The sequence below is a fragment of the Fomitopsis serialis genome (assembly GCF_022376445.1).
Source record: "Fomitopsis serialis strain Sig1Antser10 chromosome Unknown B0H18scaffold_129, whole genome shotgun sequence".
NCBI classification, from domain to species: Eukaryota; Fungi; Basidiomycota; class Agaricomycetes; order Polyporales; family Fomitopsidaceae; genus Fomitopsis; species Fomitopsis serialis.
In genome coordinates, this window is record NW_025955089.1 from 4985 (window position 1) to 32248 (window position 27264).

Genomic DNA, 27264 nt, shown 5'->3' on the forward strand with positions numbered 1-27264 from the left:
ATGGCCAAGCCATGGCAATGCAAGTATGTATCCGACGTTCGTTGACGAGACTCCTCTTGTTGCCAAACGCCCGCGTCAGTGACCCATGGAGGAGTTGCAAAGTCATGGCCAGTGTCTATGGAGTGAGTCTCGATGGGCCGGGTATATCGTCGCGGACGTTCATCGGTGCTTGCCAGAACGGGTCGTTATCAGTCCCAGTCCCAATATACTTGCGGGTCGCCGATCATCACGGCACTCCGGCGGACACCACTAGAATATTATGGACCCAGTCACGGAGCGAATAGTCGGGCATGATGTTCCTGACCCGACTTTTCAGTGACTCGTGTCGGTGCGCAAGTCGAGGATTCAGAAGTGCAACGGTCGTCACCTCTCCGACAAGGAGTCAGCCTACAACTGCTGCCAAGATGCTACCTCGACTAGTTTTATGCGGTGAGAGCGTATCTTGAATGACCAGGTTCTAGATATCAATTACGCTTCAGACCCCGTTGCATACGAGAATGAGTGCAAAGCGATGTTTGACGGCGTCGCAGAAGTTCTGGTGAGCACGTCCTCATGTATTCCAAAATGTCCAGTTAGGAGACCAATAGAAACAGCAATTAGACCAGTCTGCAAATCGTGACGACTTCATTCGCTCCCTTCATCCTGGAGGCCAGCTGGAACGCGCGATCGGGCTCTTCGAGCGCAACCAGTCCATCGGACGCATTGGTCGCTTCGACGAGGAGCTGATCAGCAGGCTTTCTCCCACTATCAAGTGGATCGCGCACTTGGGTGCGGGCTACGACAAAGTCGACGTCGTCGCTTGCAAGGAGCGTGGAATTGGTGTCTCAAATACCCCCGGAGCTGTCGACGACGCGACAGCGACCACCGCGCTCTACCTGCTGATATCTGCGTTGCGAGGCTTCTCCGCGGCTGAGCGGAGCTTGCGTGCAGGTAACTGGAAGAGATCCCATTCTGCTGCAACCGCGCACGACCTCACCGGGCGTACCGTCGCCGTCCTCGGATTAGGCGGCATTGGACTACGTTTCGCCGAACTAGTCCATGCGTTCCCAATGCGCGTCCTCTACCACAACCGGCGAAAGGTCACGACCGCACCGGAGTGGTGCGAGTACTATGACAAGGATCACTTCGACGATATGCTCGCACAGGCAGACGTGCTCAGCGTCCATGTGCCGTTCACAGAGGAGACGCGGAACATTGTCGACGACAGGATGATTCGCAAGCTGAAGAAGGGTGCTGTGATCATCAACACAGCACGCGGACAGGTCATCGACGAAGAGGCCATGATGCAGGCTCTCAAGGACGGCCACGTATGTGCAGAGTCATCTTTGGTTTGACCAATGTTGATAATTCGCGTACTAGCTATCTGCCGTTGGTCTTGATGTCTTCTACAACGAGCCGAACATTGACCCGCGTTGGTACGATATTCCCAACGCGGTTCTGCTTCCCCACGTAGGGACAGCTACTGCAGACAGCGTCAAGAAGATGGAATTACGCGCTCTCGGGAATTTGCGTGATTTCGTCCTTGTGGGGAAAGGAACAGACCTCGTACCGGAGCTGAGGTAGTTTACGGGCGAGGAGGCCGGGTCGACGGAGCTGATGCGATGCACTGTGAATATTGTGAATATCATGATATGGAATACAGAGTCTTGAGTCTCAGTTGACGGATCCAAGGTCGTTGTCATTCACGTATTGCTGATTCGATGAGCATGGTTTATTCCTGTGGCACTGAGCCCAAAATTTGCTCTAGATTGGTCTAAATACTAGTGTTTCGAGGGCCAGCCTAATGAACACAACTTACTATAGGAACCGGGAGTAGGAAGACCTGCTGAGTACTGGGTGGTAATACTGTCGGACATCCCGTCCAACCTCTCCATGAACGTTTGAACAGCTATGCATACGCCAAATATTCAATACGTAATTAAAGTTCCTCCGAGTCAGAGATTGAGTGGGCGCCAGCGCAGATCTCAATCTCGATCTTCAACGCTTCAGCCACAACAGCCAACTCGGAAGATTTGACTCTTGAGCGTCTTCCGGAGACCAAGGTCCATTCAACGGCGCTGTAGCTTGCTGTCCAGACAACTGGAAGTGCAGTGCGTAATGACGATATGCCTGTCTCCTAATTGATATAACTTATGCTGTAGCAGCACGGATGCGTAACCTCTCGACTTGGAAAATTATCCCGACATGTCTTCAATCACCTGAACAAAGTTCATCCAGCAAACGACGTATCTCTTGCATCGTCGTTGATGTGGATGAGGACGCTTTCTTCGTTGCCTCTGAGAACACAAGCAATGACAGCAAGTCCGAGATTGAGATATGGAAGCTCGCTACTCGAGAGGACGGGCAGGTCAGTTCTTCGATCAGACCTCGGGTAGCGTTTTCATCTGGATAATCTTCCAGTTTCCTGCAAAGATTGCGGTATATAGCATTCCTGATGCCGTCTCTTCCAATCCGTGGTCGGCAGGTCAACGTCGCAGGTCAACTCAATGTATGAAGCAATCAGCTTGAGACTCCTCCTAGACACGCGCACGATCGTCCTGATTACTCGTAATGGGATTTATGTCTTTGTCTTTGGAGGACGAAGAGCAAGTAAGGTTTCTATCAGACTTGAAACGGCTCTGACAATTCATCCAGTTCGATATAGTTGGCTCGGTTGAAGCAGGCATTACCGCGCTACGTGGGGTCCCGATGACTCATTGCTCGTCCTGACAACAGGTCAGTTTATCACGAGGAATTGCTCATGATGGTCGAATGAATTTGCGATACAGGCGACGAGAAATTATTCTCATGACGTCTACGTTCGATGTTCTCACTGAAGTCCCTTGCATCCTAGCGATTTTGGAGAAGGTCTGTTGTGACCACTTGGCATTGTGCGCACGCTAACATGTGCAGATGCTCCAATCGCGCTCGGCTGGGGAGACAAGAAAACCCATTCCATGGTTCACTCGGAAAAAGCGCTGCACAGGCCGGCTTCGACTTATCTGCGGTTGGTACTAGCCCAGACGACGATAGCATACCCCGCATTAGTTGGCGTGGAGACGGCGCATCCTTCGCCGTTTCTGCGGTTTGTCCTGCAACTGTGAGCCTGATTGCATGTGAGACGTGTTGGTGCTCATTTGTCTCTACCTCTTAGGGTGAGAACACGCGCTCTCGCAGGATGCTCCGAGTATATTCCCGCGAGGGAGCACTCTCGAGTACAGCAGAGCCCGTTGCCGGACTGGAGCATGCACTCGCCTGGCGGCCATCAGGCAACCTCATAGCCAGCACGCAGCGTTTCGGGGGTGAGGACGGACTTGCAAAGGGAAAGGAAGGAAGGCACGATTTGGTTTTCTTTGAACGTAACGGCTTGAGACACGGCGAATTCGGGCTACGGGAGTGGGCCGATGGCAAGCGCAAACTGGCCAAAACTGTGACGTCGAGGAAGTGGGGATACAGGGTGAAGGAACTAGGGTGGAGCTCGGACTCGAACGTGCTCAGCGTCTGGATTGAGAGCGACGATGGGATATCGGTGAGATCGGCACCCCCTTCGCAATAAAGGCTATCGCGTGACTGATACCGCCTTGCATAGTACAATTGTGGACCACAGGAAATTACCACTGGTAAGTCCCGTTACGTAGCAACGGCTCAACCGCCTCGATTCACTCCTCATCGTAAGATAGGTATCTCAAGCAGGAGATCGAAGCACCACGCGAGCCATCCGGGGATCCAGGGCGATTCACATCCGTGACGTGGCATCCCGAAGACGCTCTTCAGCTTATTCTTACCACATCATGTAAGTGGATGTATTCCTCAATCGACCGGCGATTCATTTGTGCCCCAGCTCAAATCATACAGCGCACTTACGTATGGGAGACCTGTGCGTCTCGTAGCCAGCCACCCAACGACACCGGCTCCGTCGCTGTCTTTGATGGAAGTATGTGCCTCAGAGCTCGTCAATCCGACAATTCCTGACTCTTCATCCTCAACAGCTAATGTTCTCTTGACTCCGTTCCGCTCGCAGAATGTGCCCCCTCCGATGTGTGCTTTCAGCCTGGATCTTTCGGCATCGACGCCTTCGCAGCCCCTAGGTTCAAAATATGCTCGTACCGCAGTTCCCATACACGCCGCATTCGGTTCTGAACAGGATGTCCTCGCTCTACTCTGGGAATCTGGACGCGTGGCAGTCCACGGTTTACACACGAGGATCGGCCCAGGGCGAGGGAAGATCATGACCCCTGAGAGGTTATGGGACGGTGACTTGAGTGTAGAGGCTAAGCTAGATACTCCCCGTTCGTATCGCCAGGTGGTCCTGCTGCAAGCGCTCGACATCGACACCGCGGAGCAGCCTAGGGGACACGCCCGCCTCGCTGTTTTGGCTGCAAGCATGGCCGAATCAACTCCTGACGTGGTCTGCGTAGTCTCACTTCGACCCGATGGCCAGATTAGCATCGTCGAGGTTGAATTACCGTCCCGCAATGGTCGACTCCTGTCGGCAGATGACCGAGTCCTATGGCAAGCACCGTTGGGCGACGTGTTCGAGAGTGCGTATGCATTGCCTGTTCCTTACGTTGTATACCCCTGATACATCGACCCCAGTTGATCAACGGAGCCTGAGCCCAATCCTCAGGTGCTCCTTCCCGGAATTTTGCACAACTGCGTCTCAGGTATCCGCAACGCATAAAGACGCAAAGGCGTCCTCTATATCGGTCTTGCTCCTGGCGGAAAGCTCCACGTCGCTCTGGAAGAAGGGTCTGCGCGAACGCTCGCCAGCAATGCGACGTCGTTCACAGTTGCTTCTGGCTTCCTCATCTACACAACCACTGCCCACGTCGCCCAGTTTGCGCCTCTCGACGCTCTCGCAGGTCTATGCCCATCACCGACATCGGACTCCGATCTTCCCGAAATACCCACATGGGAATCAAGACGTGTAGAGAGGGGATCTCGCATAGTCACAGCTGTACCAAGCGCCATGAGTCTTGTCCTGCAAATGCCCCGCGGAAACCTCGAAACCATCAATCCTCGACCGCTGGTCATGGCGGTCGTGTGTCAAGACATCAACAGGTATGCCTCGTGGGTCGTATCGCGCGGGTTATGGGCTGATGATGTGTAGTGGCGAATACGGCAAAGCATTTGCGGCATGCCGCAAGCACCGAATTGACTTGAACGTTCTCGTCGAGCAAGATCGAAACCAGTTCAAGAACAATCTGCCACGATTCGTTGATCAAGTAGACGATGTTGATCATATCAATCTCTTCCTCACGAGCATTGGGTGCGTAGAACATTCGCTGTGCAGTGAATCAGCCATGACCTTGTACCTGTCAGGCAAGGTGGTCTTTCAGCAGAGACTGTATCGGAGCTGTGTGACGGCATTCGCTTGGAACTCGAGAAGCGGGATTTGAAGCGATATGTCAGTTCTGTATTGACCGCCCACGCCGTCAAAAGACCTCCGGATCACGAAGCTGCGCTCTCCTTGCTTCTACGTCTCAAAGGTGCGTGGTAGACTCCGCTCGAAGTTGTGCTCCACGAACAAACCTTCGCAGAGAGTGACCCCCAGCTTGTTGAGGAAGCCGTGAAGTACATCATATTCTTGGTTGACGCCGACAAGCTGTTCGAGACAGCGCTCGGAATGTATGATTTCTCGCTTGTACTCATGATCGCACAGCACGCACAGAAGGTATGTCACCATTTTACATGGCTTCCAGTCGTATCACCTAACTCACAGAACAGGATCCAAGGGAATATCTTCCCTTCCTCCGAGAACTGCGGGCTCTCGATCCTCATTACCAGCGATTCAGGATAGATGACCATCTGAAGCGTACGAGAGGCTCTCACGCATCTCAGTGAGGCTGGTAAGACGGAAACCTATGATCTCTGGATGTCTCTCATTGGGTGCAACAGGAGCCGATCGGTTCGAAGAGGCCATGACTTACGTAGAGAAGCATCAACTCTACGATGCAGCGCTGGCAATCTGGCGTCCAACGGATCAGTATAAGGTAGGACCTGAATCTCGGTGCTGCCGGATCTAGATCTCACGTCAATGTCCTAGGCGATACTCAACATCTACGGTGACTGGCTCTTCGAGCGAAGGGACTTTAGGTCCGCTGCGTTCGGTACGTAGCGCCACCTCTACTCCTGACCTTCGTCATACATGTGCTGACCAGAATGCTAGTCTTCCGCCAAGCATCCAAACCGAGGAAGGCCATGATTGCACATGAGAGAGCGCTCGAATGGGCGGAGCTATTCGAGCTTGCACTGCAGGAGCAGCTTCCACCGGACGAGTTGTCGTCCATGGCATATCGCGTTGCGGGTTCGTACTCCTGCGTTGTAGTCGTATACTCTGCTAACGGTTGTAACAGAGGATCTTGCTGCGAAGAAGCGCTACATGGATGCGGCCCGTACCTTGCTTGACTATGCGGAAGATGTCAGGGAAGCTGTCAAGACACTTGTGGAGGGGAGCCACTTCTCAGAAGCGCGCCGAATTGTGAGTGGCAGAAGAATTAATCTGGGATCTCATGTCATCCATACCTCATCAGATAGCTTTGAGATCCCATCCAGAGCTCCTGGTAGATATCGTATACCCAGGTGGCTTGGAGTGTCGAGCACAGCTGGCAGAGGACCTACGCGAGATGAGGGAACAGCTGCGCAAACAAGTCGCACGACTCCGTGAACTGCGCGTGCGTAAAATAGAAGAGCCGGGTAAAAAAACAGCCTGTTTCTGTTTGCTGGATTGGCTGACATGCTCTTCTAGACGCATTCTACGGGGTAGAGGACGTAAATTTGCACGATGTCGATGTCATGACTGATGTGTCAATGGCGCCGACTGCATTTACGCGCTACACGCAAGCGCCTTCTTCAGTCTCTCGGACTACATCAAAGTGCGTGCAACGCAACAAGTCTATTGTGTGGCTGTTAACCAACAGACTTTAGGCGGAGCTCGCGTTCAAAGCGGAAGCTCGAGCGCAAGGTTGGCTCGGGAAGGAAGGGCACTGTCGATGAAGAAGAATACCTCCTGAAGTCTGTCACCAAACTCGTAGGCAGGTTCAACACTACTCAAGGTTTGCAGTCGCCTCCTCGCTGCAAGGTCTCTGACTTACATTACCTTCAATACAGCTGACGCGGCCAGCCTGCTCCCGCATCTCCTTCAGTTCACTGAGGATCACCAGACTGAGGCGCGCTCCCTTCAAACAGACCTTCAGTCGTTCGAGGACGAGTTGCGCAATGCCGTTGAAGAGATTGGACAAAGCCGGCGCCCGAGGGTGATGATGCAGCGGAATCCACACTCGACGGGTGGGCAGCGCGGATGGAAGAGTACGAGAAGCAACGGCAGATCAACGCCGTCGAGAAGGTCAGCAAGCCAGAGTTTGTGAAGCGCGAGTGGGATCTGAGGCTGCCCGCATAACATAATGTGAGATGGATAACTGCAGTGTAACAATGTGATGTAGCCCTAGAATGCAGTGAAACCCCAATCAAAGAAAAAGTCTACGACTGTTTGATGTCCTAGACGTCGCACAGATCGTCTCAAGTGCCCTGGTGCTGTTATTGACTAGAGAAGGATATCCTGAGGCACGAAGGTGGAAGGAATTGTCTATGTCTGCCTGGCCCGCCTGTCTTTGGGCACCTAAGTAGCACTATAGATGGTATTTCCTCCTCCACCCCCTCTTGTCGAACGTTCTGAACATCTTGACCCTCAACTGGGTTGCCGAATGGCCCACTTGACGAAACGTCTAACGCGACTCACTTAGATCGGTGGAGACATATTGACTGATCAATTGCGTGAGGTCGTCTCCGCCCGGTGTACCTGCGCAGATCGGCGTAGGCCCATCATCCTTTGGGGCGAGTGAGCGATGTCATACTAGTACTGCGTCTATTGTGGTGCTCCAGTTCGCGACACCGTAGCTTGAGATGGCACACTACTATGTCGCCCTGCACGGCACGCCTAATCGCGGTGCCGTAGCGAAACTTGTCCTACGCCCCGGACAGCGAGACAGGCTCGAAATAGCAGCAAACAGGATACAGTCTTTTGCACTTCTCCTCCCGTTCGCCAGGGTTATATGCCCTGCATTCGACATAGTTCAGATCGTTCGAAGGGACAGTTACTCGCGAGATCGCGAGACTGTTCTGATAACGGATATATTCGTACATGCAAGAAAAGTACAGCATCAACTCGAGACAAAGGCAGATCTCAGTTGAATACAACCTCAGACCGACCTCACGCCTGTTCAAACAGAATACGGTTCGCTGCTTCAATGAGGTTCCTCTCCCCTGCGGACGCATCTGCAGGTTGCTCGAACGGCGCGAGGCCGAACATGCGCCGCGTGTGTACGCCGGTGATGTCGTCAACACCGATTCGGCCTACAAACTGCGATTCGCCCTCGCCACCAGGGAAGTCTCTGCAGATTGTCGTTAACATGAACGTCTGGCGTATGGAAATCCGAACATGGCAACTCACGGAGAGGGTACCCCCCGCGCAAACGAAGCTCGTTGGTCGCGGAGGTACCAGGCGCTGATTGGGTCGTCATCAGCCATGGATATACAACGACTGTTGTCAAAAGATGAGCCCACTTCTTCTCCGTCAGCGGAACAGCTGGGATGTAAAGGACAGATGAGTCTCCCGCTCCTCTGTGCTCGCTCTCAACCGCATGCACAACATCGCAATGCCCTATCCAGTCCGTCAGCCATGCCATACGCCCCAACGCCTCATCATGAGAAGTACTCACAGTACACCTGGTCGCCAGGCTCGACCCTCGGGATGCTCACGAGCGTCTTGTCGAAGCATAGGTGCGGATGGCTCTGAGAGTTGAGCTCCTGCGCCTTCCGGGGAACGCTCCCGGGGAACTCCGTGCTCTCCAGGTCAAGCACCCAGTCGTCCGCAGCGAGCGAGTGCGCGGGTGCGCCCGCGCGGAGGGCGAAGAACGGCCGGAGCATGATGTACGCCGCTGCAAGCGTGATCATGGGGAAGACCTGCAGCGTGCCTTCGCGCGGGCCCGTGCTCGAGAGCGCTGTCCAGCCCTGCCAGGGGCGGAACACAGAACACTGGTTCCTGAGGCGCATGTCAGAATATGTCATCTCCCGCAACCGAGGGTGCTGTGAGAGCAGCGAACACTCACGGCGCGTCATACAAGTCCTGCTTCGCGTCCAACCTCGGTGCGACGTCGAAGGCATCGTGCTTCCTCCACGCCTCCACGTCCACCACCCCATTCTCATCCTCATGCTCTAGAATCTTGCTGAAGCACGCGCGGAAGCCCGGGTCCTCCCAGCGCTCCACGCCCCGCTGTCGACGTGCGGGCCGAGGGTGAAGACGCTGGGTCCGGGCGGGCGGATGCGGAGGCGATCGAAGTAGGCGAGGGGCGTGCGTAGGCTGACGCGGACGACCGGACGCGGACGAGGAGCGTGCAGAGTTGTGCCAGAGTGAGAGCAGCGCGGATTGCGTGGCTAGTAGCGCGGGGTGCGTGCGTGCGCGGAGTTGCGCGGGGCTCTGGTAGAGCTCGTAGAAGACGATGTTGTCGGACGGTGCGCCTGAGTGTTGAGAGGGTTACAACGAACCAGATGACGAGATGAATGTGTAGGCAAAATGGCTGCGCACCTTTGACGCGGTCACGGTTAGCTGCTATGTAGTCGCGGATAGACTGCTTCCATCCTAGTGCTTCCTAAGGAACATCAGCAAATGTACAGGTCACTTACTCGGTCCTTACACGCCTTAATAAGTCGATAAAGCACTGTAAGACGCTAAGGAGATCTGCTTAATCAACAAGGCCCATTCTCTTGATTAAGACGTCGAGCCTTGATAGGCCTTAGTAAGGACGACTTAAGCTAGTATCAAGACAACATAAGCAGCTCTAAGCAGCATTGTAAAGGAGATAAGCCGGCACTCAAGTTCCTCAAAACGCGTCAATAGCCACGAAGTAGCATTGCATTAGGTCGTACGAACAGGTGCGGAAACCAATTTTGGCCGCATTACGCATGATAGCGGTCTAGTGAATGTACAGTGCATGGAATACTGCCGAGATGGCGCGCTATAGTTCATGTACAGTATGCAAATTAGTAGTTCGGCGATGATGATGACAACGTAATGAATGGACAGTATGTTGATTAGTACCAGATCTGAATATGCAGTCGGCGGGGACTCGGGGTGCAGCTGCGACAGAGACTCGGAAAACATGACAAGGGGTATACGGACGTGGCGATATGAAGCCGCTGGAATCAAGACGATCACTCCGACTGCATAGATGCTGTATCAAGACGTCAGCATCCGATTGTATGCATCACTGCATTTGGTACTTACCGCCGTCATCTTCCTCGAATGGCTCGCATTCAACCGGCGAATGACACTGTTGACCCGCAGCGGTGTCCGACCCATACATACTCGCCGTATCTTCCTCTACCTCCATGGAGTTGTCGACGGCCTCAGGCTCCACATCCCCGACGATTGGGTCGCTGTCGTCCTCGTTGGGTGGCTCGGAATGTGCAGCCACCTCACCGTCATCTTCTTCCAAGTCGGAGCTGTCGAGAAGCCTGGCGCGATCATCCTCTGGCCCCATGTCGCAGTCAGAACTTGCTGAATGTCCAAGGCGCCGAGCTTTGCCCTTCTTCGCGTATGGTTCTGCGGCAGCGATGATCGCGTCCCAGACCTCGGGCTTGAGTTGTGCGATAGTTCCTTGGTAACCATCTGTTGCATCATACCAGATACTGGCATTGAACTCGGGTCGCTTGGTATCGCCTGGATCCGACACGTGGTGTACACCAGTCTCAAAGAGCATCAACGCTCGCTCAAGCTGTATGATAAGCCAAGTGAGTACTACATGCCACTGATCAGCTTCTGGAATGGCGCTTACCGCGACACAAGTGAGTGCAAGTGCCCCCTGTGGCTCATAGCCTTTGAAGAAAGAGCCGACGGTCCCTTGAACTTCTGTGAGGTGCGTTGCGAAGGTCTTGATGATCAGTGAAGATTGGAATGCGCCTGTTCGCTTCTGGGGGGCCTGATCAACCAATATGATTGCATGATCGAGGTAACTGCATACCGGGGTCGTTGCCTGCCATATGAATAGCTTCTTGGGACCGAGAGCCCACTTCACAAACTTCGCGCGAGACTCTGGCGACGAATACTGTTCGCCGCCGTCTTCGAAATGTCCCACAACAACATTGATAGCTGCGGCGGCGAGTTTGTTACGCCACTCGGCGAGGCGTTGGTTCATCTAGAAGATAATCGTTCCAGGTGAGTCATGCTCGCCATCGCAGCAAACATTCGATACTTACCACTCCAAGAATTGGCCCTCGAATATCCTCCGACGAGACAGGTGTGTTGTATACCTTCTCCCATACATACGTAAGGTTTCCGACCATGCGGTTATTCGCAGTGTTATCCCAAGGGTCGTTGCCGGTAGCATACATGTCATACATGGTTGGAACGTACGTATTGCGCCACAGTTTGCGGCAGGCAGCTGGGAGATCCTCGTTCTTGTAGTGCGAGACACCAACGCGTTTACGGCCTTTTGTGACGCCCTTGTCCAGGCCACTCGAGTTGTGCGTGATGGTGACAATTCCCTACAGGTAAGGGACGAATTGTCATGTATGCACAGACGACGAAGCTCATTGACTGCGTACCTCTGCTGTAGTACGCACGTCACCCTTCTCTGGAGCGGCCGTCTCGTCATCGTCATCGCTTGCGTATCCTCCGTTCAAGACTTCGCCTGGCGGGCCCGACTCATCGTCACTTCCTTTGACTTGAGGTGGCTGCAACTTCGACCACTCGCGCGCGACCTGTATAGCAGCCCTCGGAAGAGAGATGGCTTGTTGTTTGGCAGGAGTAGTGGTGGCCTTAGACGGAGTGACAGCCTGAGCTTGAGAACTCCAGTCAGGTCGTACACCGGCTGGGGCTTTCGTCCTTGACTTCTTCGCAGGTTTCCTGGATTGAGTGAGTATCTAGTATTCGCTGACACTCACAGAGCATATAGCCATGTCAACACTCACTGCTTGGGACGTGCGGACTCAGAACTTGCACCATTGTTGTCAGGCGCCTTGCGCTTTGAGCCACCAGCGGCGGCGGACTTGACGCTCGTAACGGTTGTTCCTTTCCCACTCGCACTTGTCGCCGCACTTGTACCTGTGCGGCGGGATTGCTGCCCCGATGCACTCAACAATTCTCTGGTCTCGGTAATAGCATCGCGTCCCGGTTTCGTCGACTTACGCGCTGACTGATGCTTGTCCGTGGATTCTACAGGATACCAGTGCATCAGTGTCCAAATCGATGCTGATACTGTACAGTCCAATGACTGACGATTCACTGGCAAGATCGTGCTCTGATGCAATATGTGAGTATCATTAACTCTTCTGGAACAGAACTGCAGACAAACCTCTGGTTGATGAGGGGTCACTGCAGGAGCTCGAGTACTAGTACTCTTGGCAGCACTGGAACCCGATGCGGAAGGCTTCTTGGTCTTCGACTGGGACGCAGTACTAGGTTTGTTTCCTACTTTTGCTCGCTTCAGCTCTGCCTTATGTGCAGTATTCTGTAGTTTCGCAACATGCACAAGCTTCTTAGCCTGTGTGGCTGCCTCCGCCGCTTGCTCCTGTTCGGCCTCGAGGCGCTCAGCAACCAGCTCACTCGACGGTCGCCGTGGATTTTTGAGGTCAGGATTTCCCGGATGCTTCGAAGCATTAGAGGGACGTGTATTGACCATAGCGTTGCAGGCAGCAGAAGTAGCGAGGGTGAAAGGATTCAAGTTCGAAGGAAAATGTAAGATAGATGGGAGAAAGGAGAAATGTCGTACACTCGTATGGCGAGATGCGCTGGCAGCAACTCGCCGCATTTGTTTGAACTCCGGCAGATAAAAGCGTGATCTGCAGGTCGTCTCGGGCACCTGCAATCAGATTATACCCAAGCCCGTACACCCTCAAGACCCTTCCTCTTCATCCACGATGCATCCGAGTCGTCGCCGTCAGCACCAACCAAGGCACCTTGCTTGTTCGATTCCGACATGCAATCATATGTCCATGAATGCATCTGGTCGCACTCAACACTTCAACGCTGTTCATTTACCTGCGCTGTCATTTGGGCAGCCTCGCCTTCCCCGTCGCTCGGAAACCCCGGAAGATCCTCAGCATGACCACCTTCATGGCCATGAACCACTGGGCCACGACAATGATCATCCAGACGAAGGCGAGCCTCGGCGCCCTGTTGACTTCCGCGAGTACCACTCCGCCTGACAGGTATGATCGGCACTGTCTTCTCGTACTCTTTTCACTGACTAGGACACTGTACGAAGGCCTTGGATGTGACGCCGATGGCAATGTCCTTCCGGCAGATGCACCTCCGCCGCCGTGGCTTGATCCCGAGCCTACAAACTGGAATCCGTACGACAGCCGAAACGAGTTTGAGGTCGCTAACTTCCTCTACAAGAAGTGTCAGATGCCGCAGGCGAAGATTAACCAGTTAATGAACCTTTGGGCAGCATCCCTTCTCAAGCATGACGACAATCCACCCTTCGCCGATAACACTGATCTCGAGAACGTCATTGATGCGACAACTGTCGGTGACATTCCATGGCAGTCTTTCTCGGTCAGTACTCAGGACGCAAACCTGACGGGAATGTTCCATCGTGGATGACTGCCGAACATGACGTCTGGTACAAGTCGCCGCGTCTCGTCGCTCACCACATCATCGGGAATGCGGACATCGCAGAGGAATTTGATAAGGTCCCCTACCGCGAGTTTGTCCATGTTGATGGTGAGGAACAGCCACGACGCCGGTATGGCAACTTCATGTCAGCGAATTGGCCATGGGAACAAGCAGTAAGTACACTTAGTAGCTGAGCTCGATTGGATGATCTAGTACTAATTGTTCTGCTCGTGCAATAGGATATCATCGCAGAAGACGAGAAAATGCATGGGGCGATGTTCGGGCCCCTCGTTGTCGGTAGCGACAAGACCACCGTTTCTGTAGCTACAGGTCAAAACGAGTATTACCCTCTCTACATGTCCCTCGGAAATGTCCATAATAATGTGCGTCGCGCGCACCGCGATGCACTGGTCCTTATTGGCTTCTTATCTATACCGAAGTGTGAGTTGTGTACGAATTGTACTGCTGTCATCCGAGTCGTGTACGAAGTCTTACCTTATTTCCAGCGAACAGGGTACACAAGAAAACCAAGCAATTCCTCAAGTTTCGGCAGCAGCTATTCCATTCCAGCCTCTCGGCGATCTTCGACTGCTTGCGGCCATATATGGCAGAGCAGTATGACGTCGTCCGTTGTGGGGATGGCTATTACCGACGTGTTGTGTATGGCCTGGGTCCATACATTGCCGACTACCCTGAACAGGTCCTCGCGGCGTGTATAGTCCAAGGCTGGTGCTCGTTGTAAGCTGATATATTGTTGTAATCGCGCTGCTTGTGTTTCCCACTGATTTTGCTATGTGACCTTCAGTTGTGATGCCCATCGTTCAAACCTTGGTCCAGGTGCCGATCGTCGAACTCAAGCTGTCACCGAAGCCCTTATCGACGCGTTAGATCCACGGGTCCTATGGGATGAATACGGCATCGTGCATGACATCATTGTGAGTTGTCTCCGCACATTTCCTGCTTTAGACAGTGATTCATTCACACTCTGCAGCCATTCACGAACGACTTCCCACGTGCAGATATCCACGAACTCTTATCGGGCGATCTCCTACACCAAGTTATCAAGGGCGCCTTCAAGGATCATCTCGTGACATGGGTTGGCGAGTATCTGACTCTACAACATGGCGAGGCGCGTGCGAAGGAGCTACTTGATGAAATAGATCGGCGGTATGTCATGCGTTGTGTCGAGTGTACTTACTGCTGCTTACTTATGACTTGGTTAGAATTGCTTCGACACCTTACTTCCCGGGACTGCGACGATTCTACGAGGGACGTGAATTCAAGCAATGGACTGGGGATGACTCAAAGGCTTTAATGAAGGTATGTCAACCGTGTGTTCATTCGTCGCGAAAACCACCAAATATGTGCATTATCAGGTCTACCTGCCTGCTATCAACGGGATAGTACCCGATGACATGGTCCGCGCCCTTGCCGCCTTCATGGAAGTCTGTTATCTCCTGCGTCGCTCAATTTTGGACGACACTGATCTCATTGCAATCGAGACTGCCCTTGAGAGGTTCCGACACCATCGCCAGATCTTCCAGGACTCTGGTGTCCGGCCTACTGGCTTCTCTCTGCCTAGGATGCATGCCCTGGATCACTACATACGACACATCCAACAGTTCGGGGCTCCGAATGGTCTGTGCTCCTCTATGACCGAGGCTAAGCACATCAAAGCCGTCAAAGAACCATGGCGCCGGTCGAATCGTCACAGACCACTCGGGCAGATGCTCCTGACGAATCAGCGCCTAGACAAACTCGCCGCGTCGCGCCGAGACTTCGAGCGTCGTGGAATGCTTGAAGGCGACTCGCTATCGGCCGCGCTTGCGGAACTCGCGGCGGATGATCCACCAGCAATGGGTGAACCTATTGCGGCCGAGGCCCAGGGTGAACTTGATGATGAAGAGCCGGTACTCGCGCAGGATGAAGAGAGAGATGACGAAGAAGACGACGTAGTTGATGGACCGACAGTTCATGGCTTTGTAGAACTGGCCCGTTGTCCAGGTATGTCGATATCCTTTCCGACTCAGTTTTTACTTCCAATGATTGACCGGCGCGCCGCCAACAATAAATCTAGTTCGTGGTTTGCCTAATACTCTCCAAGCCCTCAGCGAGCACATTGGCCAACCTGCACTGCCGTCCCTATTGCGCCGCTTCCTGTTTGATCAGCAAAACCCCCAGTCCGACGTACCAGGAGACGAGGTCTCCCTTCGGGAGTGCCCAGTAATCAACAGCCGATCAAGAGTACGCGTCTTCCCATCAGCCGTCGCGACATTCTACGCACCTAGCGATGTTTCCGGAGTCGGTGGTATGCGGCGCGAGCGCATCCGCGCTGTATCGAGTTGGTACAATGGCCCAGGCCGATACGATTGCGTCTTCGTCGGCACAGACCCTTCACAGCAAGGAATGCGGAGCATGCATGCAGCGCGTGTTCGACTCCTCTTCTCCTTCCGACAGGATGACACGACGTACCCGTGCGCCCTTGTCGAGTGGTTTGAAGCCGTCGAAGATGAGCCGGATGGTTGTACAGGTATGTGGGTGGTTGAACCTGACCTCTACGCAGACAACTCTCGCCACACATCTGTCATACACCTAGACTCAGTTCTCCGACTCGCACATCTCATTCCTGTCTATGGTGAAGACTTCCTACCAATTAATTTCGACGCCGTACACTCGCTGGACGCTTTCCGATCATACTTCGTCAACAAATTCGCGGATCATAATGCTCACGAGATAGCTTTCTGATTCCTGTCATTTGTACTAGTACTACATTCGACATTGGCTCCGCGACCACTTCCCAGCCCGCTTATGTTGCTTAATCATCTTGCTTCGGAAGTGCGCTGTAAATGTGCTTAATGAATGCTTATACTCTTATTGCTGCTTGACGACGTGGCACTCCTGTGAGGCACAGGTATTCCAAAGCCAGTAAGTCGACTAAGGAGATGATTAAGTCTGTTAAGCTCCGTAAGTGCGAGTAAGACTGAGTAAGTGATGTGCACATTTGCTGATGCGGGTTCCACGGTACAGAATATGATAACTCATGTCTCCGGCACTGCAATGGTCTTCTCAAGTATTGTTGCTGCTTGTGTATGACCGACATCGAGGTGTCCCACCCGAGGTCACCGAGCGATGACGTGTATATGCCGACAATGACGCGAATCAACAGCTGCGGTTCCTATGGCATACATCAACAACAAGATCGGGTCAGGAAAACACCAAGACATACTCGATTCATGTCGAAGACCGCTGATCCTAGGACACCAGTCCGGTCCGCCAAGTACACGGACATGTTTGTGCACCCTATCACAATGCCGAGCACAAAACTGCGATCCATTGACTCGCGGAAGACCATGCGCATGCTCTTCAGTAACTGCTTTGACTACTACCTTGTTTCTGCTTCATCTCTGCCTATCCGAGATGTGCAAGTTTTGCAAATCAAGTTCTTCCACCTCCTCGAAGTAAGTGCCATGTCCACGGTCCAGCTTGTGAACTTGAAGCACCGCGACTCGGACCGGGCATCCCCATCAGTGTCGAGGCCAGAAGCTCACATTTTGTACCGCATCTAGTCATCCATCGTCTGCGCCAGCGCATATACAGGCTTGGAATGCCAACGCAATTGAACTTGACGTCGTCAGTGAACTCTCGACTGATGTGTTTTGTGACGTTGCTGGCTTTCTGGAGAGAATGTTCCCTGTCTCGGACAAGATCATGAACAAGGTCTTCGCAAACGCGTCGAAATCCCGATGTTACAATGCTCCAAAGAAGCAGTGGTCAGGCTACCCGACCCAGCAAACTACTAACCACAAAAGCAATTTGTATGCGCCGTTCGTCACGCTCGCACGATCTATCGCTGGCCACACATCAGCAAATCGGGCAATTTCTGAGCATCTGACTGGCTGACAGAGACCCTTCAGAGTATCAGACACCTCCAGGCACTCAGAGTACCTCAGGTTCGTCAGAATGTCAGAAAAACTATCGGATTGTCTTGTCCCAGTCTCGCTTCAATTCCTTTATGTTCAGTACTATATACAGTGGCTTATAATTCCAAATCTCCCAACTGATCTATTGTAATAGAATACATAGCTCACGAATAATAGCACACCTTCAACCCGCGAGGTAACACTGATCTGTCATATTCAAGCACTAGGGTACATTATATAGGTGGATCCGTAATGTACATACACTGCTTCACGGCGATGCACGCGCGCACGAAGCGGTCGAACGTGATGCCCGCAGTGATGCCGGGACCAGCGACGGACTGTTCCAGTGAGCGTGGGCGGTCACAGATGCGGCAGGCGAGAACTCACCGTACTTGCGCTCGACAAGGTCAAGCAGGCGCGGGGAGAGGTTGTAGCCGAACTGCATCAGGGCGTTGCGCAGCTCGTGCACGTTGATTGTGCCGGAGCGGTCACAGTCGAAATGGCAGTAGATGGTCCTCTCCTCCATATCCACCACCTCCATACCCCGGCGGCGCGCCAGTCAGAGGTGCATATCCGCCAACATGTTGTCCGCCAGCGATGGTCGAGACAAGAAATCAGTGATACGGTTCTGCACGGGCGAGAGGGTCGACGGACAAGAGAGGGTCGATGGAAGAGAGGGTCAACGAACAAGAGGGTCGACGAACAAGAGGGTCGACGGACTGTGGGCGAAAAAGGCCGTAGGCGGGCGGTACAGCGGGAGATGGATAACGGGCGAGTGCGAGTGCGGGATGATAAATAAGATAGATTATGGGCAAGCGGAGCGACGGCGAGACAGCGAGCTGGTGGGCGAGCGGCCGAGCGAGTGACCGAGCGAGCGAGTGGGTGACCGAGCGAGCGAGTGGGTGGGCGAGAGAGCGCGGGGAACAGGCAAGAACACGAGGGCGAATAGCGAGAGGATGAGAGTGGACCTAGGCAGGCGAATTTGTTAACGACAGATTGAGTAGGCGAACGGACGTGCGTGCGAGTGGGTGGAAGACTGCACGAGCGAGTAGGCGGATAGGCGGGGTAGCAAGAGGGCGGCGGTGGGCTGGCGAGTAGGCAGGCAAATGAGCATACACACTCACCTATCATCCCTTCCGTGGCGCACCTCCCTCCGCTCCGTGTTATCCTCGCGCCTCCGTCGCGTTTCGCGTGTGTTTTGACGCCACCGTGTAGTGATGAAGGCCAGTCAACGTTTGGTCGGCGTCGAGGAGGAGGGAGGAGGGCGTGCGTGTGGAGGCGAGAAGTGCTAAGCGCCTCAGCCACGACACGTCACGCGCGCTCGCCGGACCTCCTTCGAGCCTCAGAGTCCACCCTGGTCCCTCACTGTCCGTCACCTCCCTGTCTGCTTCGCCCTCGCTAGCCCGCCGCCGACCTCCAACCGACCTCCAGTACATACAGGCGGGCCCGTCCGCAAGAGACACAACGTATCAACCGGACCACTGCATGGCCGAAGACCGCGCTGTACGCGACCGCAACGAGTTCCAGTGACGCGCCAAAAGCATCGCTGGAGGCTCGCGAAGGTTCAACACGCAGGGAGGAAAGGTGATTGCGGCCAACAGGGCCAGAAAATGAGGTGAGTGTACCCCGTTGTTGAACCCTAGCAAGTGAGTGCCCACCAGGACGACCGGACGGAGACGAATGCGACGGAGACGGCCCCATTGCGCGCGCAGGGAAGACAATCTCGACGCGCGCGTGTGCAAGGACACCAACCAATGTGCCTGACGAGTCTAATGCCACGCACGGACCCGCCAGCAAGAGCACGCGCAGACGCGTACCGGTTCGACGAAGGCCGACTCGCTGCACACCGATACGACGTGTCCAAGCCCAGCACGACCCAGCTCAGCAAGCAGGACTGCGACGAGCAAGAGCCTGCCGGGCACCCCAGTACGTCCACTAGCGCAGTACACAAGGACTTACCAGGCAATAGTAGCCATCTGCATCCACCCTGCTCGCTCGTATGCTCGGGCTCTTGGGCATTCACTTGCTATCACTCACCTGGCCACCTGCCAGCCCATTCACGAGCCCGCCCGCCCACTCGTCCGTTCGCCCGCCCACTCGTCCGTCCGCCCGCTTGTCCGCCCACTCGCCCGCCCGCTTGTCCGCCCACGCGCCTGTTTGCCCATCCACTTGCTTGCCTTATCGACTCATTCGTCTGTCAGCTTGCTCGTCTAACATCCATTCATCTGCCCGTCCACTCGCGTCCACTCGCTCGCTCGCCCTTCCACTCGCTCGCGCATCTGCTCAGTGGCGCGTCAGCTCACTCGCCTGCCCGTCCGCTCACTCGCCTGTCCGTCCGCTCACTCGCCTGCCCGTCCGCTCACTCGCCTGTCCGTCTGCTCACTCGCCTGTCCGTTCACTCGCCCGTCCGCTCACTCGCTCGTCCGTCCGGTTGCTCACCTGTCGCTAGCCTGCCCATCTGCTCGCGAGCTCATCCGTCGTCTGCTCACCCAGGTACTCACTTACTCACTAACTCGATCGCTGTACGCCTACTTGCACCATCATTTTCACTTGCCCGTCGTCAAACTCGCGAGTATGCTAGAATACGTGGTTGCTCACTGCCAGTGGGTTCCTGACCTGCCCATTCCCCTGTCTGCAGAGTACGCCCGAACGCCTGAACACTTGCATGTACACCTTCGGGTTCATGTAGCATGTAATACATGTATATGTAGTCTGTACACCAGTATCACGACCAGAATAGATTTGGATTTATTGCATTGTGTCTGGTGGGCTGTGCATCTGACGCACTGTCTGACGAGGTCTGAGGGCTCTGAGGATTTCATCTGACGAGAATATCTTGCGAAAATTGCAGGTCATGAGGGCTGAAGATCTGAAGCAATCTGAGGCAATCTGAAGCAATCTGAAGGCTTCTGAAGCCTCTGAGATGGCCGTCAGACAGATTGCGCAAGTTCCTGATGCATACCCAAGTCTGACGCGAAGACGAACGGCGTACAATGGCGCGACTATCACAACACTCGACCTTTATCTCGGGATCGTTGCGCGCCAGATATCAAGCCAGATATTATTGCGACTATCGGGGTGGCGGACGACGAACAGGTACCGTGGAGTCGTGTCCTAGTCCCGGTGGAAATCAAACAGCAGGTCCGGGAAGGTCCCGCGCTGCTTCAGCTACTGACGCTGAACCGGTAATGCAATCACGTTTGCATTACTGTCCTGCACCCGCAACACAAAGGGTTTTCCCATTTTAACCTGCTAGACTTAGTTTCATACATCTTGAGCACACCCTTAAATATTTCAAGGCCAGAAGGAGGGCGGGAACATGTCGTCTGCACGTCTGCAAATGAGCGACTGTGTTCGCCCGCCAAAACTGGCGCTGCAGAATAGGCGCTGAAATCGCACCTTTCGATTTTTCCTGAGGTGCACAGAGCAGGTAGCTCTTAATGCGTACGAGAGAATAGTAACTAAGTAAGACAGCATGTGGCGACATGATGCACATTTTTCCGTGCGCACACGGAGGAAGAAACCCGCCAGTTTGCATTACTGTACCGTTTGCATTACCGGTTCAGCGTCAGTGGGCTCGCGCTCAGGCCGCTCAGGGAGCGCGCATGCCAGTTGGATCCTCGAACAGGGATCCTTCCTAATTTGGCAAGTGCTGTTCGATATCAATGTCGCGGTACACCGCCAAATCCTGCCCGCGTAGCCACCAGAAATATGCCACATGTGGAAGTCGGTCGACGGGTTTTAGAGTACTCATGTAATTGCCACCCATAATCTACCTTTTTGAGACATGTGGTCCCCCGCCGCGCGGATATATGGATTCCAGCCGGCTGCCGTGTTCTCTTCATAGGATCGAGCAGGCAGTAGAGACCCGCTCGTACAGCAAGCAACAATGTATTCAAGGGCATCTCGCAGATGTCGATCGTATGGATGGTATTCAGCAATACATTGATCTCTATTCCATATGTCCACCACGTCGTGAGTAGACCTAAGTCGGGCTGGTAGACATCACTTGCTCAGGCTGAATATTGGCTTAATTCAACATATATATCACATCACCCAATGTATGACGAGCCCATGGCATTAGCATCGAGATTACCATCCTCGCGCGGATGTGGCTTAAGGGCGGCCAGCGTGCTAAGCCATGTAAGCAGGCCCGAGGCGGCGGGCCCTTCTCAAAGTGCTTGCACGTATTCGAATCTATTGCAGTCTTGAGTCGCGTATTAAGTACACGTAGTCCCACTATCTACACTCCATAGTCGTTATCCACGACGATGTTCGTCCGGGGCGATTGCGAGCTCCATGTGCGTGGGGTGCCGCGTGCGAACTTGAATGCGAGGGAGGGAGGAACGCAGGACGATGGGCCATGGCAGCAGCAGCGTGCAGCACGAGGATGCCCTTCTCAGAATGGCACACTCGATGCGGCCGAATCCCAGTGTTGCGGTTGCCAAAAATGACCAACTTCGGTGACGCGGGAATGCTGGGCCGTGGCGCGAACGAAAGCAAGAGGCGTGGCGAACATCAGTTACGAGGACATGGGCGCGAGACGATGTACGTACTAATAGACGTGAGGGGCGACGCCATGAGGACGTGCATGTCGACGTACGACGATGAGCCGTGAAGCTTGAAGCTCGAGGGGATGGGGTTACAGAAGGTGCACGGTGGCGTGTCCGTGGATGCGGCAAGACGGCGGGGCATGGGCTTGAAGTTGTGTCAAGCGAGACTTTGGCGGGGGGTGTGATGGGATGGTGGAGCAAGGGTGACAGGGATGCGGAGGCAGCGGTGAAGACGGGCAAGCAGGGCTGGATGGTGCGGGCTGGCGAAGACCAAAGGGCAGGGAGTGACGATGATGGAAAGGGTGACGTAGATGGTAGGCTAGGGCGGGACGGGCAACACGTAGACACGAGGGTGACGTGAGGGCGACTGAGGGATGTGGATGAGTGGGTGGCAGGGTAAGTTATGATGGATTCAAACGTGTATCTTCAACGTGTGGAAGGTGGCTGGCAAATATCAATCAGTACTGTTTTAGAGCGAGCATGGCATTCAGCGAGTGAGGGCGACGTCATTGCGATGCAAGCTCAGCATGAGAAGCAAGAAAGCTCAAACAGACCACGGATGCTTCACCAGGGCCGATCCCCTACGCGCACATCAACGTGAATCTGCTGCAAGAGACCGTGCTTCATCCAGCTGTCTCCACACTGTCAATGACCTTCCTCGCACACAGGAGGTGAGGACGCCTGTGCACCGTCGTATTTGGAACAGTTTCGGAAGCTGCCAGATACTCACCTCTGCCCATATCCTTCCATGCAACCCTCAGGTCAGCTTCTCGTCTGGTCGTCTGCGTTCTCTTGCAGAAAGCACTAAGAGTCAGAGATGATGAGGTGCGAGGAATGAGTTGAAGATAGTAACGACGTACCTGGGATGTGCGATGGACAGAGGAGAAGCGGGCGCAGGTTCACCGAGAGTTGGCACCGAGTCGCGTCTGCAACTGAAATAGGCGCCGGTACTTCCGGTTGGCCCTCCTTGTCCCAGTTCTACTCGAAGTACGACGTCGGGGTACGTTTTTTATATATGTAAAACCAGGTTTTAATTCTGGCTCTCGATGCATGTAGGTGCCGAACATTCATTATAGATGGGAAGAACCCGAGAGAACGCTTTCTAGGGCGCTTACGGACTTGAGCCTCGCACAAATATCTACCACTAAGATCCAGTCTGCCGCTTTCGCTTTCGACCTCCCACTCCATCCACGGGTACTGCACCATGATCCACATTCGCGTTAGCAGCTCGCTTAGCATCTGCTTTTTCCTTCTGCACTGCGCGTTTACCATTCCGCTTCTCGCGCATTTCTGCCGCATATTCATCATGCTTCGCCTGTCGGTCCTCGGAGTTATGCAAAGGAGTGGGTGCCCAAAGTGACCGCGGCAGCATTTCTCGGATGAGATGAGCATTATGGAAGCTGAGGGTGTTGATGATCCAACGGTCAATAGGGTCGTGTTCAATGTACTCTTCTGTGATGGTCGTTTCCTGTCGCTCTTGCATGCGGGGCCGTGCGCCGGTGGCAGAGCACCTCCCGCTCACGCAGTCGTGCTGTACATTGTACTTGAACTTTAAGTTCTGCATGAGGATCAGAAACAGTAGATTTATGGACGAATGTCATGTAATGACACAGCGTACCTTCACAGGGATAATCAGGCATTCATCCTCGCCATGTCTCCGTGTCAACACGGGCATATCATAGATGTCATGGCGGTGCGCAGACACATGATACACATCGATGATGGCAATCACATCCGAGTTGCGCGAGTCAACTGAGCGCGTGAGTATCGCAGTGATTCGCCCAGTCATTGGGCTTCCCTATGCCGGAGTAGTACTGATGTTAAAACTTACTGGATGAATGCTCAAATCGGTGTACGCACATTTGCAATGGATGAATCCGCATATATCCAGGATCCGTCGAAACACTCGTCAAGGCTCTGGGACACAGCAGACGCACATTTGAGCCATCCAGCGAGGGGTTTGAACTCCGCAATATTGAGTGCATGACTGGCCAGAGCCAGGAGATCGACTGCGGGGCGGCTGTGAGAATTCGGTACAAGCCTTACGGATGCTGTGCCACAGATCAATTTGCGTGCCTCGCCACAAGCTTACGATAGTGTGGGCTTGACGTACCTGGCTTAAGATGGGCAGGATCAGACCATCCAAGCATGGTCTGAAGCATTGGACATGTCTGCATGAAGTCGCGGACGTCGCTACCAGCACGAACCCAAGTACCTGTGCTATCATCAGCCCACCATCCACCGGTAAGACGGTGCTTGAAGCCCTCGAGATCTGCGAGTTGGTTGGCAATGTCGCGGCTGGGAGCAAGATGGTTGGAAAGAATAGAGCATGCACGGAAAACAGCGTTGAAACATTCGTATGACTCGGTGATCACATTGAGCAAAGGACCAAATCGACGAGTGTCCTGACAGATATGATTGAGCAGATGGAGTTTGATCTTCTCCAATAGTTGGCTGGCGTCCATGCCCGCAAATAGGTCGAGCACGTTTGCCACGGCAACCTCAATATCGGCCTGATAAAACGCAGATTGGTCGGAAGATGTCTCGGATATATGACAGCAAAATCTAGCAACATACCAGGTACTGCTCGAGGTTTGGCTCCGATATCTCAGTGAACCAGAGAAGAACCGCCAAGTCACCAACAGCTTTCCATAATCTGAATGGTAGGGGATCGACAAGGTCGTGAACGTGGAAGACGGCAGTCTGGATAACAGTCTTGAGCTGACGTCCGATCAGGGAGTTGGCATACTGCATGATGTAGTTTGCACGGATCGGATGGATAGACAATCCATCCCGATTGGTTGCTTGAAGTCGCAATGCATATGTGCGTTTCTGGGCCGCATTCCACTTCGTATGAGTTGCATGCCAGATATACTTGACGATGCCCAAGAGGATGGTATGCAGAAGCTCAACCGGGGTGTCCTGAGACGGGTCAAAGCCTGGGCGCAACAGCGTCAGCGAGCGTATATGGCAAGAAGCTTATCACGTTTACCTTCCATAGATAGGAAGGGACTTAACATTTCGTTAAGCTCCCCGCTGTACTTCGCCCACAAGAACTTCTGGGCTTCACTGATAGTCATCTCTGGATTGTCGTCCCGTAGCGTACGAGCTTCTGCAATGAGCTTCTCGATGAAGTACTGGGTGTATGCGTCCTTGACCCCGGAATCTGTCTGAGCAGTCGAGACCCGCTTTGCCACGCCAGAACACGCCTCAAATATTTGATGGGTGAGTTCTTTTATGATCGCCTCCTTGCTGCGCAGGTTGCCCGACTGTTCAAACAATGTCCCGGTCAGCGTGCTTGTCTGAATGATCAGTTCGGAATTGCACAATACGTACAGTGAATAGCTTTTCAAACCCTTCATCACTTTCCTTGTCCTTGTCCGTACCACCAGTGTCGCACTTGCGGCACAGGTAATTACCTTGACCGCCTATATGCGATGCAACTTCACTCGACATCGGGTTATCAGAGGTTTCTGCATTCACGTATAACCGAAGAGCCGCCTCGTCTTCGGTGGCTGCATCGAAAACAACTACTGGCTCCGTGTGTGTCGCTCTGCACAGAATTCCAAGGCATTGCTGTGAGCATAAGTTTCTCGAAATTCCACGCGACTTGCTTACTGTATCTGTTTCTTTGCAGCACAAAACTGTTCGGCGATTCCTGCATTCGGGGAGGTGGAGACAAAGTGTATATGAAACTCTTGTTGGATAATGCGGCGGGGTAGATTCCGGTGAGTGATGTATCCGTTCCAATGTTTGTTCCATGCCTTTGACCGATTTGCTGATACGTCATCACCGAAATAGTCGACAAAGCTGGTGTACAGTGGCCGCCCCTTAGCGACTAGACGGAGTGGGTTGGGCATTTCCGTAGGATATCCATGGTCTAAGGAGCGAGCTTCTTGGCTGTTCAGTCACATGGCCTCTAACACGACAAAATGACAGCTCATAGTACTCACAGCTGCAGCCTAACGGAAGGTGCCCTCGGTCCTTGAGGGCGAGATAGTTACTTGCAAGGTCGTGTGCAGCAACAAAGAGCTTTGTTTCGTCGACAATATCTGCAATACCATCCTGATTGGCCATGAAAACGTAATGTGAGTCACAGATTGCGTTGGAATAGTCGCTGTGAAGCTTACCGGTGTTATGATAACAGCAAATGCATCGGCATGAAGCTTCTCGTGGTATGTAACCCATCGGAATGGGATGACGAACGATCCATCCCGCATCTGTGCAAGTTCATTGACATAGAAATGCTGGTGGCCTTTGCGATCATCATACATTGGACTGAGAGCGTCCAGGGGTACGTCTTGGTGCCATTTCTGAGCGTGATACACCTCACTGATCTTACCATCCGGTTTAACGGGATATCGTTCCAGCAATGGTACGGTCAATGGGTTCGCGTAGTCCTGCAATGCAAGCCGGGTTCAGAGTCTACGGTGAGTACTTTCACAGGTGATCATCCAACATCATTGACTTGCCTTCGCGACCAAGGCAACAGGGTCATTGAGCGTGAACCGGTTGCCGCGGACCGAGACACAATCAATTGATTCGACACCACTTGATTGACGAAGATCCTTTTGCACCTTTCGGAGGCGATCCAAAGATGGTACATGACGCACCCCCATCTCCTTCAGGACCCACAACAGAACACGCATCAGCGAGCTGGATATCCGCAACCGGGGGAGATTATCGATCATGTCCAGGAGGAACATCTGAAAGAGAGACGCATACCGAGATAGTATTGTGAGTATGCCATACAATCTGGTCTGTCGGAACACTTACAACTTTAGATTCATACGGAAACCAGCTGCGGGAATGGTCCTCTGGATTTCCTGATTCATGAGAAGGATCGTTGTTCATCTCATCATGATGTTCATCATGCATCCGTGCTACATACCCATCATGTGAGCGAAATGCGAACATAGACTGAGAGTTGAGACACTATGCTTACCAGCATTTCGCAGCAACTCATCTAGAATATCATTGCCTTCTGGATCCTCGCCCAACATATCTCTCAGTATCTCTCCGCTCTCCGCATCTCCAAACCCTGTCTCTCGAGCAGCAAGCACCGGATTCCACAGGCCGAACGTCTCGGCCTCGCGTCGGAGCCTCTCCTGTGCCTCTGTGGCTGCAGTGTTCAAATCTTGGTCCAGATCGTCAACTTGGAAGTCGGCACCGTCATCATCATCCCACATTGCTAATT

General features: G+C 53.6%; 5 protein-coding genes across 5 annotated transcripts; 3 read left to right on the top strand and 2 right to left on the bottom strand.

Moving 5' to 3' along the window:
- Positions 1–404: 404 nt before the first annotated feature.
- B0H18DRAFT_1087451 (D-isomer specific 2-hydroxyacid dehydrogenase) lies at positions 405–1563 on the top strand (the record flags this gene model as incomplete). Its single annotated transcript, XM_048032170.1, has 4 exons — positions 405–429; positions 480–538; positions 606–1307; positions 1360–1563. The coding sequence occupies 4 exons, from the start codon at positions 405–407 to the stop codon at positions 1561–1563; spliced, it is 990 nt and encodes a 329-aa protein (XP_047887342.1).
- An 834-nt stretch (positions 1564–2397) lies between these two features.
- Positions 2398–7508, top strand: B0H18DRAFT_1040040 (IKI3 family-domain-containing protein). Its single transcript, XM_048030522.1, has 25 exons — positions 2398–2547; positions 2585–2594; positions 2663–2719; positions 2769–2798; positions 2819–2854; positions 2893–3079; positions 3134–3508; positions 3670–3772; positions 3821–3913; positions 3969–4520; positions 4576–4685; positions 4706–5040; positions 5090–5248; positions 5302–5468; positions 5520–5653; positions 5707–5794; positions 5878–5972; positions 6026–6089; positions 6149–6286; positions 6336–6460; positions 6513–6675; positions 6728–6854; positions 6907–7034; positions 7090–7202; positions 7223–7508. The coding sequence occupies exons 1-25, from the start codon at positions 2487–2489 to the stop codon at positions 7376–7378; spliced, it is 3606 nt and encodes a 1201-aa protein (XP_047887343.1). The 5' UTR covers positions 2398–2486; the 3' UTR covers positions 7379–7508.
- A 357-nt stretch (positions 7509–7865) lies between these two features.
- Positions 7866–12656, bottom strand: B0H18DRAFT_1215311 (uncharacterized protein; the record flags this gene model as incomplete). Its single annotated transcript, XM_048036627.1, has 15 exons — positions 7866–8369; positions 8429–8482; positions 8542–8638; positions 8697–9019; positions 9087–9495; positions 9563–9626; positions 10076–10197; positions 10262–10751; positions 10812–10946; positions 10998–11171; positions 11233–11520; positions 11581–11881; positions 11947–12190; positions 12254–12275; positions 12330–12656. The coding sequence occupies 15 exons, from the start codon at positions 12654–12656 to the stop codon at positions 8189–8191; spliced, it is 3231 nt and encodes a 1076-aa protein (XP_047887344.1). The 3' UTR covers positions 7866–8188.
- Positions 12657–13078: 422 nt separating this feature from the next.
- Positions 13079–16427, top strand: B0H18DRAFT_1107822 (uncharacterized protein; the record flags this gene model as incomplete). Its single annotated transcript, XM_048032726.1, has 10 exons — positions 13079–13185; positions 13228–13534; positions 13609–13767; positions 13834–14035; positions 14101–14332; positions 14400–14529; positions 14586–14761; positions 14818–14914; positions 14971–15598; positions 15672–16427. The coding sequence occupies 10 exons, from the start codon at positions 13079–13081 to the stop codon at positions 16337–16339; spliced, it is 2706 nt and encodes a 901-aa protein (XP_047887345.1). The 3' UTR covers positions 16340–16427.
- Positions 16428–23064: 6637 nt separating this feature from the next.
- B0H18DRAFT_939590 (uncharacterized protein) lies at positions 23065–27256 on the bottom strand (the record flags this gene model as incomplete). The annotated part of the gene is made up of 13 exons (XM_048041861.1): positions 23065–23625; positions 23686–23865; positions 23928–24118; positions 24181–24580; positions 24645–25006; positions 25060–25336; positions 25404–25620; positions 25686–25959; positions 26021–26192; positions 26252–26467; positions 26549–26773; positions 26844–26950; positions 27013–27256. 13 exons carry the CDS (start codon positions 27254–27256, stop codon positions 23212–23214), a joined length of 3279 nt encoding a protein of 1092 aa, XP_047887346.1. The 3' UTR covers positions 23065–23211.
- Between the last annotated feature and the right edge of the window lie 8 nt (positions 27257–27264).